At 40.2% G+C, this 12,693-nt stretch overlaps 1 protein-coding gene across 2 annotated transcripts in view; it reads right to left on the bottom strand.

Annotated features, from left to right (window-relative positions):
• Positions 1-1,924: 1,924 nt before the first annotated feature.
• The window catches only part of CRACR2B (calcium release activated channel regulator 2B), a 44,018-nt gene continuing 33,249 nt past the window's right edge, over positions 1,925-12,693 (bottom strand). For both annotated transcript variants that reach the window (XM_075187838.1, XM_075187839.1), the window contains exons 9-11: positions 10,159-10,346; positions 6,183-6,254; positions 1,925-4,892 (exon numbers count right to left, since the gene is read on the bottom strand). In XM_075187838.1, the coding sequence (XP_075043939.1) occupies positions 4,739-4,892; positions 6,183-6,254; positions 10,159-10,346 (414 nt within the window). In that variant the 3' untranslated portion in view covers positions 1,925-4,738. The remainder of the gene's footprint in view (positions 4,893-6,182; positions 6,255-10,158; positions 10,347-12,693) is intronic.

Here is a 12,693-nt window from a genome sequence, read left to right as displayed (position 1 = left end):
CTAATGCCACCCTGGCCATTTGCGTCTTACTAAAATCCCCACGTTGGGATGAGGGAGAAGTTCTTGTGATCTCCTCTGATTCCCAATCTACAGAGGGAGACTGATCAATTTCTTTTGCGGGAGAAATGTAGTTGACTCTCAGGTAGGTGACCCTATATTCTGACTACGGGTCCCCACATGCTGCCTGCTACAGACAGAGACATCATGCCAGCTACGGGTATTATATACTGTGTTATGTACGGTGGTCACTTTATTGCTTGGCTTTTCATATTCCATATACCTATACATTTTACATTTACTTGATTCCTAGGGCTAGATTTACTAAGCTGCGGGTTTGAAGCTAGAATCCAATTGGTTGCTATAGGCAAAATCCCCACTTTTTCAAACCCGCAGTTTAGTAAATATACCCCCTAAGCTCTCGTCCTCGTCCTTTCCATTGCTGTCTTCTATTAATCACCGTCCTCAATGTCCTGTCGATGTCCCTGCTGTATTTCTACCTTCCATCTTACTCATCTTCTCGCAGCCACCTTCACTCCTCCTCTTCCTCCCTAGTCTTACCCTCTCTCCACAGACCATCAGACAGTGAGAATCAGCTTGAGGCACAAAGAGCAGAGCCCAACCATTAATCTTCATGCAAGTGAAAACTTTACTCAGCTGTTTGTCAGAGAACTATTGTTTGTTTGTTTCTCACTTCAACTTTTCCCCACATGCTGACCACATCCCTTCCCTGGTGCACTTCAGTCCTGACTGTGTGCCGTGCGCTTGTTCTGGATGCCTTAGCTTCAAGCTAATCCTCTGCGTACGGGAAAGGTTAATGGCAGTGGCAAACTGAATTTACCTTCTAATATTTTCCTTCCCATTGGAAAATGCTGGAAAAGAAGGCAATCATTCATTGCAGTTGGCCAATACATCTACAGCAGAGAATTGATCATTGTTATCTACAATAGCCATCTATACAACTGAAACATACTTTATATAGTTTTAGAATTTTCTAATTTTAGGGGGCGCGGGAAAATGTAGGATTTTTAGAGGGGGGAAATACTTGATTTCACAGCAATTCAATAAAAACAAAACACAATTAGAAAAGTACAGTGTAAGCTTGTGGGAAAAGGATTATTCGCTTTAGAATAACCTCATCTCAATAAAACAACACTTATTACAGCAAATAGGAATGTTCCATAACACAGAGGAGGGGGGGCTCACAAATAGCATTGGGTAATGGAGGAGGTGTTTGGATATACCTCAAGTCTAGTATGTACAGAAGGTTGAAAAGGCCTGTGATTATTCAATAACTCATCCTGCTCTGCATTTTGGCTAAAACTCATCTGTGTTTACATAAAGCTACCACAGTGCAGCCTGAAGCGTCAGATTGATGAGCATCACAAACTCCATTACTACTCAGGGATATGGGAGCAGACTGAATTGTGGGTAAAATCTAGATGGAGTTGATACTGACATGTTTAAAAACAGTTTGAACACATTTGTAATTGCATATTGAAAGACATCTAAATACAGACTAAAATCATCTAAACACATAGTAAATACATACATTAACACAGTGCAGTTTAAATCTTTACTTCCATTTTAATGCATCATGTGTGCATAGCCTTAGACTGGTTTGGGTTTGCATTGCTCTATTGACAAATAGTGGTACTGTAGGATCTGTACTCATTTGTCTGAATCTCCAACTCACCACACAACATGTTTGTCATCTTCTCCTACCTTTAAGATTACCTGACTAACAGGTGCATGTTCCAAAGGCTCTTTAGGTGCAATCTTTTAACATATGTAAATTTGCTAATATGAAGCTTCTAGAAGGAACCATTATCCTTGACTACAATTTCTTAGTCCTGAGTTTGCACAATATAAAAGCGTAACACAAACATGCAAAATAGGCAAATCAATCACAATGGCAACAACAAGAAAAGTTTGTAGCAACTTTATTTAGATGATTTTATGGACAAATATACAACAAATCTACATTGGCGAAAACACCCTTTAAAAAAAAAAAAATACAAGTTCAACAGAAATAAAATAACAGTGTACAAATAAAACTAATAAGAAGATTTACACTTAACCTTCATGAAGCCTATACTTACATCCTTGCAAGTAACATGGGAACGGCATAATTGTGCATAATAACCGTGTGAAGGCTTTCTCAACCCTGTCTTTAACTACCACAGCAGGTTGTGTTTCTAGGTTTATCTCACACTGGGTGGCTTCCAGCATGTCCTCTTTGCCTTGTTCTCTGTTTTTGTACTCATTCCTGTTTTGTTCTATTCCCCATTGTACGACGCTATAGACTTTTTGGGCGCCTTGTAAACTATAATCATAACCATAAAAATAAATACGCATACAGTGCACATTGTAAATGAGGTTCACTGTATGCAGAGTTCTTGAGTCAATAAGTTTTGTACTAGTTTACGACATGCAAACATCTTCACATTTGTTCTTGCTATTGCACAAGGGAGGAACAGCAATACAAAGGGGTAAATTATACATAAAAAATATAAAATAAAATATAATTTTACATAAAATTACTGAGAATGTCCAAAGACCTAAAATAGACCAAAGGACATAATAAGTAAACAGAACACATTGAAAGCAATTAGTAACAAGATTACCTTGCATAGTGGTCTCTAAGGACTAATTTAATTATCAGAAGCATATGGATAGTGTGTCACATTTGCTTCCTTACCATACATCATTTATGTACGACAGTAGAATAGTCTATGCTATACACAAGCATAGAGATAGAGTTGCATGACAATGAAGCCACATGGGGTCCATTCATTGCTGTCAGCTGATGACCACACAGATGCATATAGATTGGGGTTGTTGGATGACAGATTCACAGATATGTCCAATAAAAATGTAATAAAAAAAAGCTGCAATCTGGTTCAAAACAACCAAACTGCTCGGTCTGACCGTTTAATGTTCACCCAACCGTATAAAATGTAAACTCTGAGGTGATTTTACACGGAGTAAAATATTTTCTACAGATTTTAGATCTAGTTTGCCTGTTGATAACCGATTTCTTGTGTATTCACTGATTATGCTTATCAATTCATTCTTTAAACATAATTTGTATACAGCATCACAAAAGTGGGTGGAGTCAAATGGAATAGAGCCAAACAACTTTAAGCCAAATACTCTATTGGGAATTTAACCCTTAGGGGTACATTTACTAAACTGCGGGTTTGAAAAAGTGGAGATGTTTCCTATAGCGACCAATCATATTCTAGCTGTCATTTTGTAGAATGTACGAAACAAATGACAGCTAGAATCTGGTTGCTATGGGCAACATCTCCACTTTTTCAAACCCGCAGTTTAGTAAATAAACCCCTTAATGTTTTTACCATAAAATATTATTGTCATCATTGCACTTTATTTGATATGGCCCCAGCATATTATGCAGTGCTTTACATAGCATGTTTATTCATTTACATCAGTTCCTGTTCCAGTGGGGCTTACAATCTAAAAATATGTTATAGGACAACCATGAGCAGTTTTGCCAGCCTAAATATAAACACAATTATCAGCCAAGTAAGCAAGTAATTTGTTTGTCCTGTATGTGAACAAAAAATTCCCAACACATTTTTGATCTGGTACACATGAGCACCAGGGATGCGTTACCTTCACCATACGGACTTCATTTATTTAGTGTAGAGAACAGGATCTGAATGGGGAACAAAATTGTCTCTGACAGTAGAGGGCTAGTGGAGCATGAGCAGAACATACACAGCATACACCATTTTCCCTGTTCATATTCCACCACCGGTTTTCTCTAATGCTTGTGTGGGAAAGTAATCCATTCACTAATAGCATCAATAAGTTAAGCAGACCACACATCGGCTGATTCACAAACCAGAACTACAAGCGACAGGATCAATGTGCCATGAAGCTGTCAAGTTGCATAAGGCTTATTGAGCGTAGTGGTTATTTAGTGGCCACACATGCCACAATATAGGACCAATTGCCCAATATCACTACTGATATTTTAGTGTATGGCCAACATTAGGTCAAAGTCCATTTCCTGATCGTGAATGTAACTTATATGAGATGTGGCCTCACACACCATTGTGTACAGATTACTATGTCTTATATCTGCACATACAAGTGTGTGTGTTGTTCAGGGAGAAGTATCCCAATTGACTGTAAATATAACTACAGATAAAGTGAAACATTACCAGTGGTCAATGGAAGGACCTTAGATACATATGCAGCAGCACAAAGTAAATCTGGTACTAATATAGGTTTTGTTTTAAACAAATCTTGAGTCAGTTATTTTGATGTCTTCTTTCACTGAGCAATAAAAAAAACAGGTAAAAGAAAATATAATTAAACGTGAAGCTTTCATTTGCATTATTAGTCCAAACCCCGACTTGTAACGGAAGCACTACTTTCTGTATGATTCTGAGGTAAAGTTGGTTTGGTTGTGTCTGAACTGCGTATAACGTGTCACTTTCTTAGACAGATAAATAAATTGTTCTATCCCTGATAGCAATTGTTCCTCTCTAGAATTTAGCCTGTAGCTTTGACCTAAAGGTATATAAACAAACCAATATTTATGTCACACCTCCATGTACACGTGTAAATGGAGATACTCTGTGTACGCAGATCCATACATAAAGAATTATATACATAAGTATATACATATACACATCTATATAGCTATAATATTCTACACATACAATACACACAGATTGCTGGTCCTGGTAACACCCCCACCCTGTGGTCATTGCCTGGGATCACAGTGTAGGCTGCCCGGATAACTTGAACAGCAGCAACATCCAGGCACCAGGATGGGGTCTGTGAAATTCTTCTTTAGGATATTCAGTTTCTTTGCCTCAAACACATCCTTCTCATCTCGAAGCTTTTTGTTCATGTCCCTGGAAGAGAAAATGTATTTGGCAGCTGCTAATTGGTATCGGCACAACATTCACATTACTAAAAATATGGCAGCCCTGAGTATATTGGGACAGTAGGGGATCCCTGAGTCAAATCAGTCTATGAATCAATCTGCACCTATGTATGTATTTATTTCTTTGCTTGTTATTTCATATGTCTATCTACAACTGTATAATGCGGTCTGTCAATCTCGATTTAAACAGTTTGTTTAATAATGTAGTGTAAACAGCATAAAAAAAGCTATAATATAAAGCAGCCAGTCACATAACAGGATCACTCTACTGCATACTTGCCAACTCTCCCTGTATGTCAGGGAGACTCCCTTAAATAGGGGTGATCTCCCTCACTCCCTGAAGAGTCTGGTATTCTCCCTGATGCTGAGCCAGTACAAGATGTGGTTGGTTTCGCCATCTGTGGCATGAGGACACTGTTCAGAAATAGTGTCCTATGTCCATGTATTGATGCCTATGGAGGTGGCCATTTTCATGGAGACCAAGATTTAATCAAAGACTGACAGGTAAGACAACATGACTTCAGTAATGGAGACAGAAAGGTTCTCGCCCCGCAATAGATGAGTGACAGGGACGGGGGTTAATGGCGCAAATATCGCGTCATCTTAGCCACGCCCCCTGCTGTAATTGGCCAAAATTGTGACACCCGTTTAGGGGATGGGGCCAAATTGATGCAATACGTCAAGCCCCACCCCCACACACCCACCTCCCCCGGGATCTCCCTGAAGCCAACGAGGAAAAGTTAGCAAGTATGCTCTACTGCAAGACAGACAATCACAACACCAGCCCACCGTACAGATAACACCAAGGTTAGCCCCCTGCAGATGCTGGGTTACAGAGGGCCTAAATTAACTCCTATCAGCAAAAGAAAAATGTGGAACACTGTTTGAGTTCAAACGAATTCAATTAATTTAATTTAATAAATAAATAAAAAAATTGAAGAAAAAAATAACACACTTCAAAACCCTATATAACTCTAGTAAACTCCACATATGGGGCATCTACATAAAGGAGAGAAATTAGTGGATGCGTTTTAGGACATATTTTTACGGTGCATTAATTAATAATAAAATAATAATAATTAATAATCATGGAAATGTGTAATTGTTTACTACTTTGTCAAACGCTGTCTATACAATGCTGATATTCTCAGTTTAACTAGGGACAAATGTACCTCTGGTTAATTAGGGGTTATTAAACATTTATGTATTTTATTGAGGATTTGTCTAACAACTGATCTTCCCCATCAGTAGATGTTACCTGAGAAGATCCAGTTGGCGCAGGAGGCTCTGCTTCTCCTTCTGCATGTTCCGAGAGACTTTATACACATCTCTGTGAGGAAACAAACATACAAGGGTCAGACTATTCCTCCCTTGCACAATTCAACTAAACAGTACCAATATCATAATGTGAGGTGCTATAAAGCATTTCTCAAATACATATCTGTAGTAGGAACTGGTTCCCTGCTTTGCCCCATTGTTGCAAGTATCTTGTAGAAATCTTGATCTTTGTGGACTTGATCTCTGCAACAAGATCTCAATCCTGGTCAACCCAGACATGCTCAACGGGGTATAGCTCAGCACGGGATTAAGCTAAGGTCGCACTCATAATCCCAGAATCAGGTTATTTTACTAAAAGTACCCATTAACAAGTAAGTGAACTGTACCATTAGTCACATGAAAAGGTGTAATACAGATGGTGAGCTAGGCAGGGGCGGATCCAGAAGTTAAATGTACCGGGGGCGATTTAGAGGGGGCCATTTAGCCCCGCCCCCTTTTTGACACCTAAGGCTGCTGACGGCTGCACACTATGTGCAGATCCGTTCAGCAGAGAGAGTTAGGGAGAGAGTCCTGCCCGGCTGCTCTTATTGTGTCAATCAGAGCAGTTGGGCAGGACTCTCTCCCTAACTCTCTCTGCTGAACGGATCTGCACATAGTGTGCAGCCGCCGGCAGCAAGCCCCTGCCAGGGGGGGCGATCGCCTCCCCCCTCCCTGGATCCGCCACTGGAGCTAGGGTGGTTTCGTCTAGTCTTTTACGCCAGCATAATTATTCAAACTTTCTTACAAATGCTCTTTATTACAGTGTCACCTGTTCTTTAGTATGTAATGCTAAGTTAGTTTCCTGGCTGTACCTTCAAGCTTGGTCTGAAAAGTGGTTAATATAAGAGTACTGTAGTACAGAGGTTCCCAAACTGTGTGCCTAGGCTCCCTGGGGTGCCTCAGCGATCTCACAAGGGTGCCGCGGCCAGGGCCAGTGGTAAGCAAGCCGGGGGACTACTTGGTAATTATTTTGACTTAGGGGTGCCTGGAAAAAATTATGGAGGTCCTAAGGGTGCCTTGAACTGAAAAAGTTTGGAATCCACTGCTGTAGTATATATACTAATTGTACTACCTTTCCCCTTGTCTCCAGCAGAGGGCTCACTCTTCTTATCTCAGGATTTAGCTAATTGGAAGATAAATTAGCTCAGGAATTTATGTGTTCCTGACACACCCTTGCCCTGTGTGTTTCTTCTTACAACACTGCCCCGGCCCCATGGTCTGTTCACCTGCATCCTTGAGTTTTCCTTGTCTGGATCAAATATTGCCTTGCTATTCTGTTTGACCAGGCAAAACAGATACAGGATCAATCAATGTCCTCTATATTCTGGACAGAGGTTGGCAGGCGGGGGGGGGGGGGGTGGGGGGGGCCTGTAAGGAACATTTTACAGGGAAACATGGATCCCAGTGAATCAGCCCAAGGTAGCCCACTATGGGGAACAACCTGGGGATACCCCCCAGGCCAGCCAGCCCCTGATCCTGGACAGTGTTACCATTCATATTCTGAAATACATACTGTCAAAGAATACCTTGAGATGGCTGTGTTGATAGTTTATTTTATTTAAGTATATATAGTATAATAATATAAAATAAGCTAGTTAGTAGTTTGCATAGGACACTAGTGTTTAATTACAGTTTCTTCTATTCATTCCCTAAAATACTCCTTGTTGGGTCTTATTTACATTTTAATAAAGTCATGAGATTAAAGTTTTTTTCTGTGTTACAATTGTACATTGTAATGTTTTCATTTCTGTGGGTAATGTGCACATATAAATGCGCTTCCCAGTATAGATTGTGCCCAGATGGCACAACATGTGTTACATGTAAAACAGTAGCTGGTGATCGAATACTACTAGAAAAGAAGGCCTCTAAAAATACAATTATTTTTGTATAAATGAGATGTCCACAGGGGAGGGGCATCGACAACACATCTGCTTGTCAGAAACAGGAATTGGTAACAGCTGTAGAAAGAGTAGGGTTAGACCACTAGACATATCAGGGGACACACTGGATCTGAAGAAGGCTACACTGCCAGTGAGTAATATACTATTTTAGCTTAATATACTGAACACCACCCCAATCCTGCAGGTATTTTGCACTTTACTCTTATGCATAAAGATGGTTATGATGTTGCTGCATATGTGATGGCAAGTCCTATTAGGCAAACGTTTATTTTTCATTATAATCAGTCATTTATGGTAATATTAGTAACTGTTTTACCTTATCTCAATTCACCAAAACTATTCTGTATGTAGCAGTGCTATTCTTCTCTTTGTTGTTTTACAGAGATAATTATGGCCTAAGATCATCAACATCACTATTTATTTATATAGCGCCACCAATTCCGCAGCGCTGTACAGAGAACTCACTCACATCAGTCCCTGCCCCATTGGAGCTTACAGTCTAAATTCCCTAACACACACACAGACAGACAGACAGAGACAGAGACAGAGACAGACTAGGGTCAATTTGATAGCAGCCAATTAACCTACCAGTATGTTTTTAAACTGTGGGAGGAAACCGGAGCACCCGGAGGAAACCCACGCAAACACGGGGAGAATATACAAACTCCACACAGATCAGATCATGGTCGGGAATTGAACTCAAGACCCCAGCGCTGTGAGGCAGAAGTGCTAACCACTTGATAAGATACACTTTAGCTGATCTCCCACACGTAGGGGCTTCATTTACAGTCGGACTTAAGTCTAACCAGCCGCAAATGTGGGTTTGGTTTTTCTGCGCTTGCGTAGTAAGCCAAAGGTGAAATTAAATGTAACTTGCAGTTGCAGCCCCCACATCTTGCGACTGGGGGTAAAAGTTGTTTACAGTAATGTTCCGCACATGTAAGTAGGGCATGTCCCCTGGAGATGCGGTCTATTTAAAGTTTTTTTAAGAGGTGTAAATAGTTCAGCTCCTGAAGCTGTGATATGAAGATACATGCTGATGATGGCGAGTACCAGCACATATCAGTACTAAATAAAATAACTAATTCAAAATAAATGTGCCCCCCCAAAATGGAATCTTGGCTGGTTATCATTAATGTTAGGGAACAGAGAGTGGGACCCCCCTGAAAGTGTTAACAAGGATCAGACTATGCCAGGCTGGGCTGTTCACACCATTACAGGGGGACCAGCAGTCCCCCTGTCATAATGTGTGCCAATCCACGCCTGGTCAGCACTTAGTGGAATTCCCTAAAAACATCTCCCCAACCACTGTGGGCTGTTGGGGGCCAGTGTAATGTGTAAAAGATCAAGATTAATAAAGATTAAGTAAGAAAGGATTAATAAAAAAATTAAGCTTGTGGAACAATAAGTCCCAACAAACCTGTCAGTCATTAACATTTTGGAGCTACTAGTGACTGTAGAACTGCAAGGGCCACCATGCCCATTGCTAACAGTGCATGCAGGGGCTTACAGAACTACAAGCACAAGCATGCCCTGACAGAAGGGCTGGCTGGAACATGTCATTCCACAAACCTGTCCAACAGAAAATAATCACATGGACACCAATTGTATAAATCCGTTGTTAGAAATAAATACTCACCCAAATCCCTTGTTTAAAACTGGGCCCTGGCTGCCAGGGCAAGCTGGCACTTGTAGTTCTACAAGTGCCGGCATGTTCAAGCAGTTAATGGCAATTAATGGCTGCAGGAACTTGTAGTTCCACAGTCTTAATTAATGTATGTTTCTTTTATGAAGTGGCTTTTGGAAATAAATAAATCATTTTGGTAAGTCACAATATTCTGCTAGGTGTACTCATTCTGAGACATTCGGTCAATCGTATACAGCAGCAACGCCAATTACCACTTGGGGAATCTACAACTATTGTTCTACTTTTTCCCAATTACTTATTAAAAAGATTTTATTTTGTGATTAATTAATTGACAGGTATCATAGTAGGACACAGGCTTAAATATTTACCTCTTCCTACATTCCTGCTCCTCTTGCTCTTGCTTGCGCAGTCTCAGTAGGTTGTCTTGTGCGTATTTCAAGGTCCCCTTGGTCCTCTCCAGTTGCTCAACAAGGTCCTCATTGAGCTGTTTTAAGCGATCATTTTGAACTCGTGTCTCAAGTTGCTCACTGTTTAGAGAGTGCAACTGATGCTCCAGCTGTAATAGGAACATTGGGATAAAGTTCTGTACCGGGTATGATATATATACACATTATATAACTCAACATAATCCACAACAATACCTACAGCAAACAAATGTGGGAGGAAGTGTAGTCACAGTCACCAGGTAACCTAGTCAATCATTATAGTTAGAAAGTGGAAAAACATGTTCGGATACACAGATCGCCATAATAACAAATCAACTACATAAACTCTGAGTCTAAACAGGTGAAATTACGTGAACAGGTGAAAAGTTAAGCTAACTAAAGAAATGGTCATGGGCAGGTCACAACGGGTATTTGCATCAGGCACCATATAATGTTCTTAGGATGGATTTTCTGTAATGTTATATAGTTTTTCACTACTTATTATACCTTATTACAATATTAACTATTTTATTAGCATCAGATTATAGTTAAATGTAGCCAGGCCATCTCCTGGTTGTGTCTCGATGGTTAACATCATCATCATCATTTATTTATATAGCGCCACTGATTTCGCAGCGCTGTACAGAGAACTCACTCACATCAGTCCCTGCCCCATTGGAGCTTACAGTCTAAATTCTCTAACATACACTCACACACAGACACACACACACACACACACACACAGACTAGGGTCAATTTTTTGATAGCAGCCAATTAACCTACTAGTATGTGTTTTGGAGTGTGGGAGGAAACCAGAGCACCCGGAGGTAACCCACGCAAACACAGGGAGAACATACAAACTCCACACAGATAAGGCCATGGTTGGAAATTGAACTTATGACCTCAGCGCTGTGAGGCAGAAGTGCTAACCACTGAGCCACCGTGCTGCCCATAAAATGTTCACTTTACATATTTTATGTTTCCAACTAAATATCTCTACACAAATACATATGACATTTTAAAACTGCTCATCTTCTCCTACAATGTCCCCGGGCATCTGTCAGACTGGGCATCTGTAGTTATGGAACCGTGCAGCAAACAGAGAAGATTGAGGACATGCAGAGTTCAGGTTGGGATAGAGGCAGGATTTCATGAGGTATTTCCTGTGTGAGTTATAAGGTGTGTTCTTATCAGCAGCATATAGCCAGGCGTTTACTTAAGACGCCATAAAACATCTGCACATCCTGTTAATGCCGAAATATCCCCACACATGTTTCAGCATCATGACCGTGTTTATAACGGTGATGTCATTTCACCTTTTCTTGGAAGTAGGGTCAGGTGTGAATATTGAATTACATAAAAAATATCATTTAATGCTTAAAAAAGCCCAGGGCTTACATTGACAATGTGACTGTGACTCCAACACATCAGTGTCCCAACCAATCTTTTGTCCATAAATCCAAAGATACATGACAGGGTAGTTTACTTAAATCAGCTATAGCACAACGCATGTTACTATTATAACTCAGTTTAATCCTATTTCCCTATGCCAGGGTCCCATAACAGAAGATCTGTGTTCCTTCCAATAGTATTTAATGTTCAGTAACTCTCCATTCTAAGACCAAAATGAAACTGAATGTCCAACAACTGTTATTCTATAACAAACAGTTTAGTGGTTTGATGTGTTCCTCTTGTCCTCAGGGGCGATTCCTCTCCATGGATTAAAATAAACATTACATCATAAAAGGCAAACAGTGATGTAATGGTAGAGTGAATTCTTGTACATGACAGCTCATAAGCTGCAGTAATTGTCTATGGTAAAACAACTGAAAATAGGTTCAGTATAAGTTTATTTATTATTTGTTACCCCTCAGTTATCAAATGGACAGATCCTATGACAGTCATGCTAACAGCACGCCCATTTGTGACATGTATATATGTTTGTAGGGTTACCACAGTAGCAAAACTGTCTGTGTGGAGTTTGTAAACGCACATTAAGTAATTATGTTTTACCACACACATACATGGAAAGTTTTATGTGCCTAGAAATTCCTAATGGCTAGTATTACCTAATAAGTGCCAAATGACTGCTGTAGATTACTCTACAGACATTACACATGTAAATCATTATCATCATCATCAGCTATTTATATAGCGCCACTAATTTCGTAGCGCTGTACAGAGAACTCACATCAGTCCCTGACCCATCGGCACTTACAGACTACATTCCCTAACATACATACAGACAGAGAGAGAGAGAGAGACTAAGGTCAATTTAATAGAAGCCAATTAATCTACTAGTATGTTTTTGGATCGCGGGAGGAAACCGGAGTACCCGGAGGAAATCCACGCAAACACGAGGAGAACATACAAACTTCACACAGATAAGGCCATGGTCGGGAATTGAACTCATGAACCCAGCGCTGTGAGGCAGAAGTGCTAACCACTAAGCCACCGTGCTGCCCAGAAATGTCATAA

The sequence above is a fragment of the Mixophyes fleayi genome, chromosome 10 (genome assembly GCF_038048845.1).
Source record: "Mixophyes fleayi isolate aMixFle1 chromosome 10, aMixFle1.hap1, whole genome shotgun sequence".
Lineage (NCBI taxonomy): Eukaryota > Metazoa > Chordata > Amphibia > Anura > Limnodynastidae > Mixophyes > Mixophyes fleayi.
The sequence above is the reverse complement of the archived record's forward strand: the minus strand, read 5'-3'. Positions and strand labels throughout refer to the sequence as shown.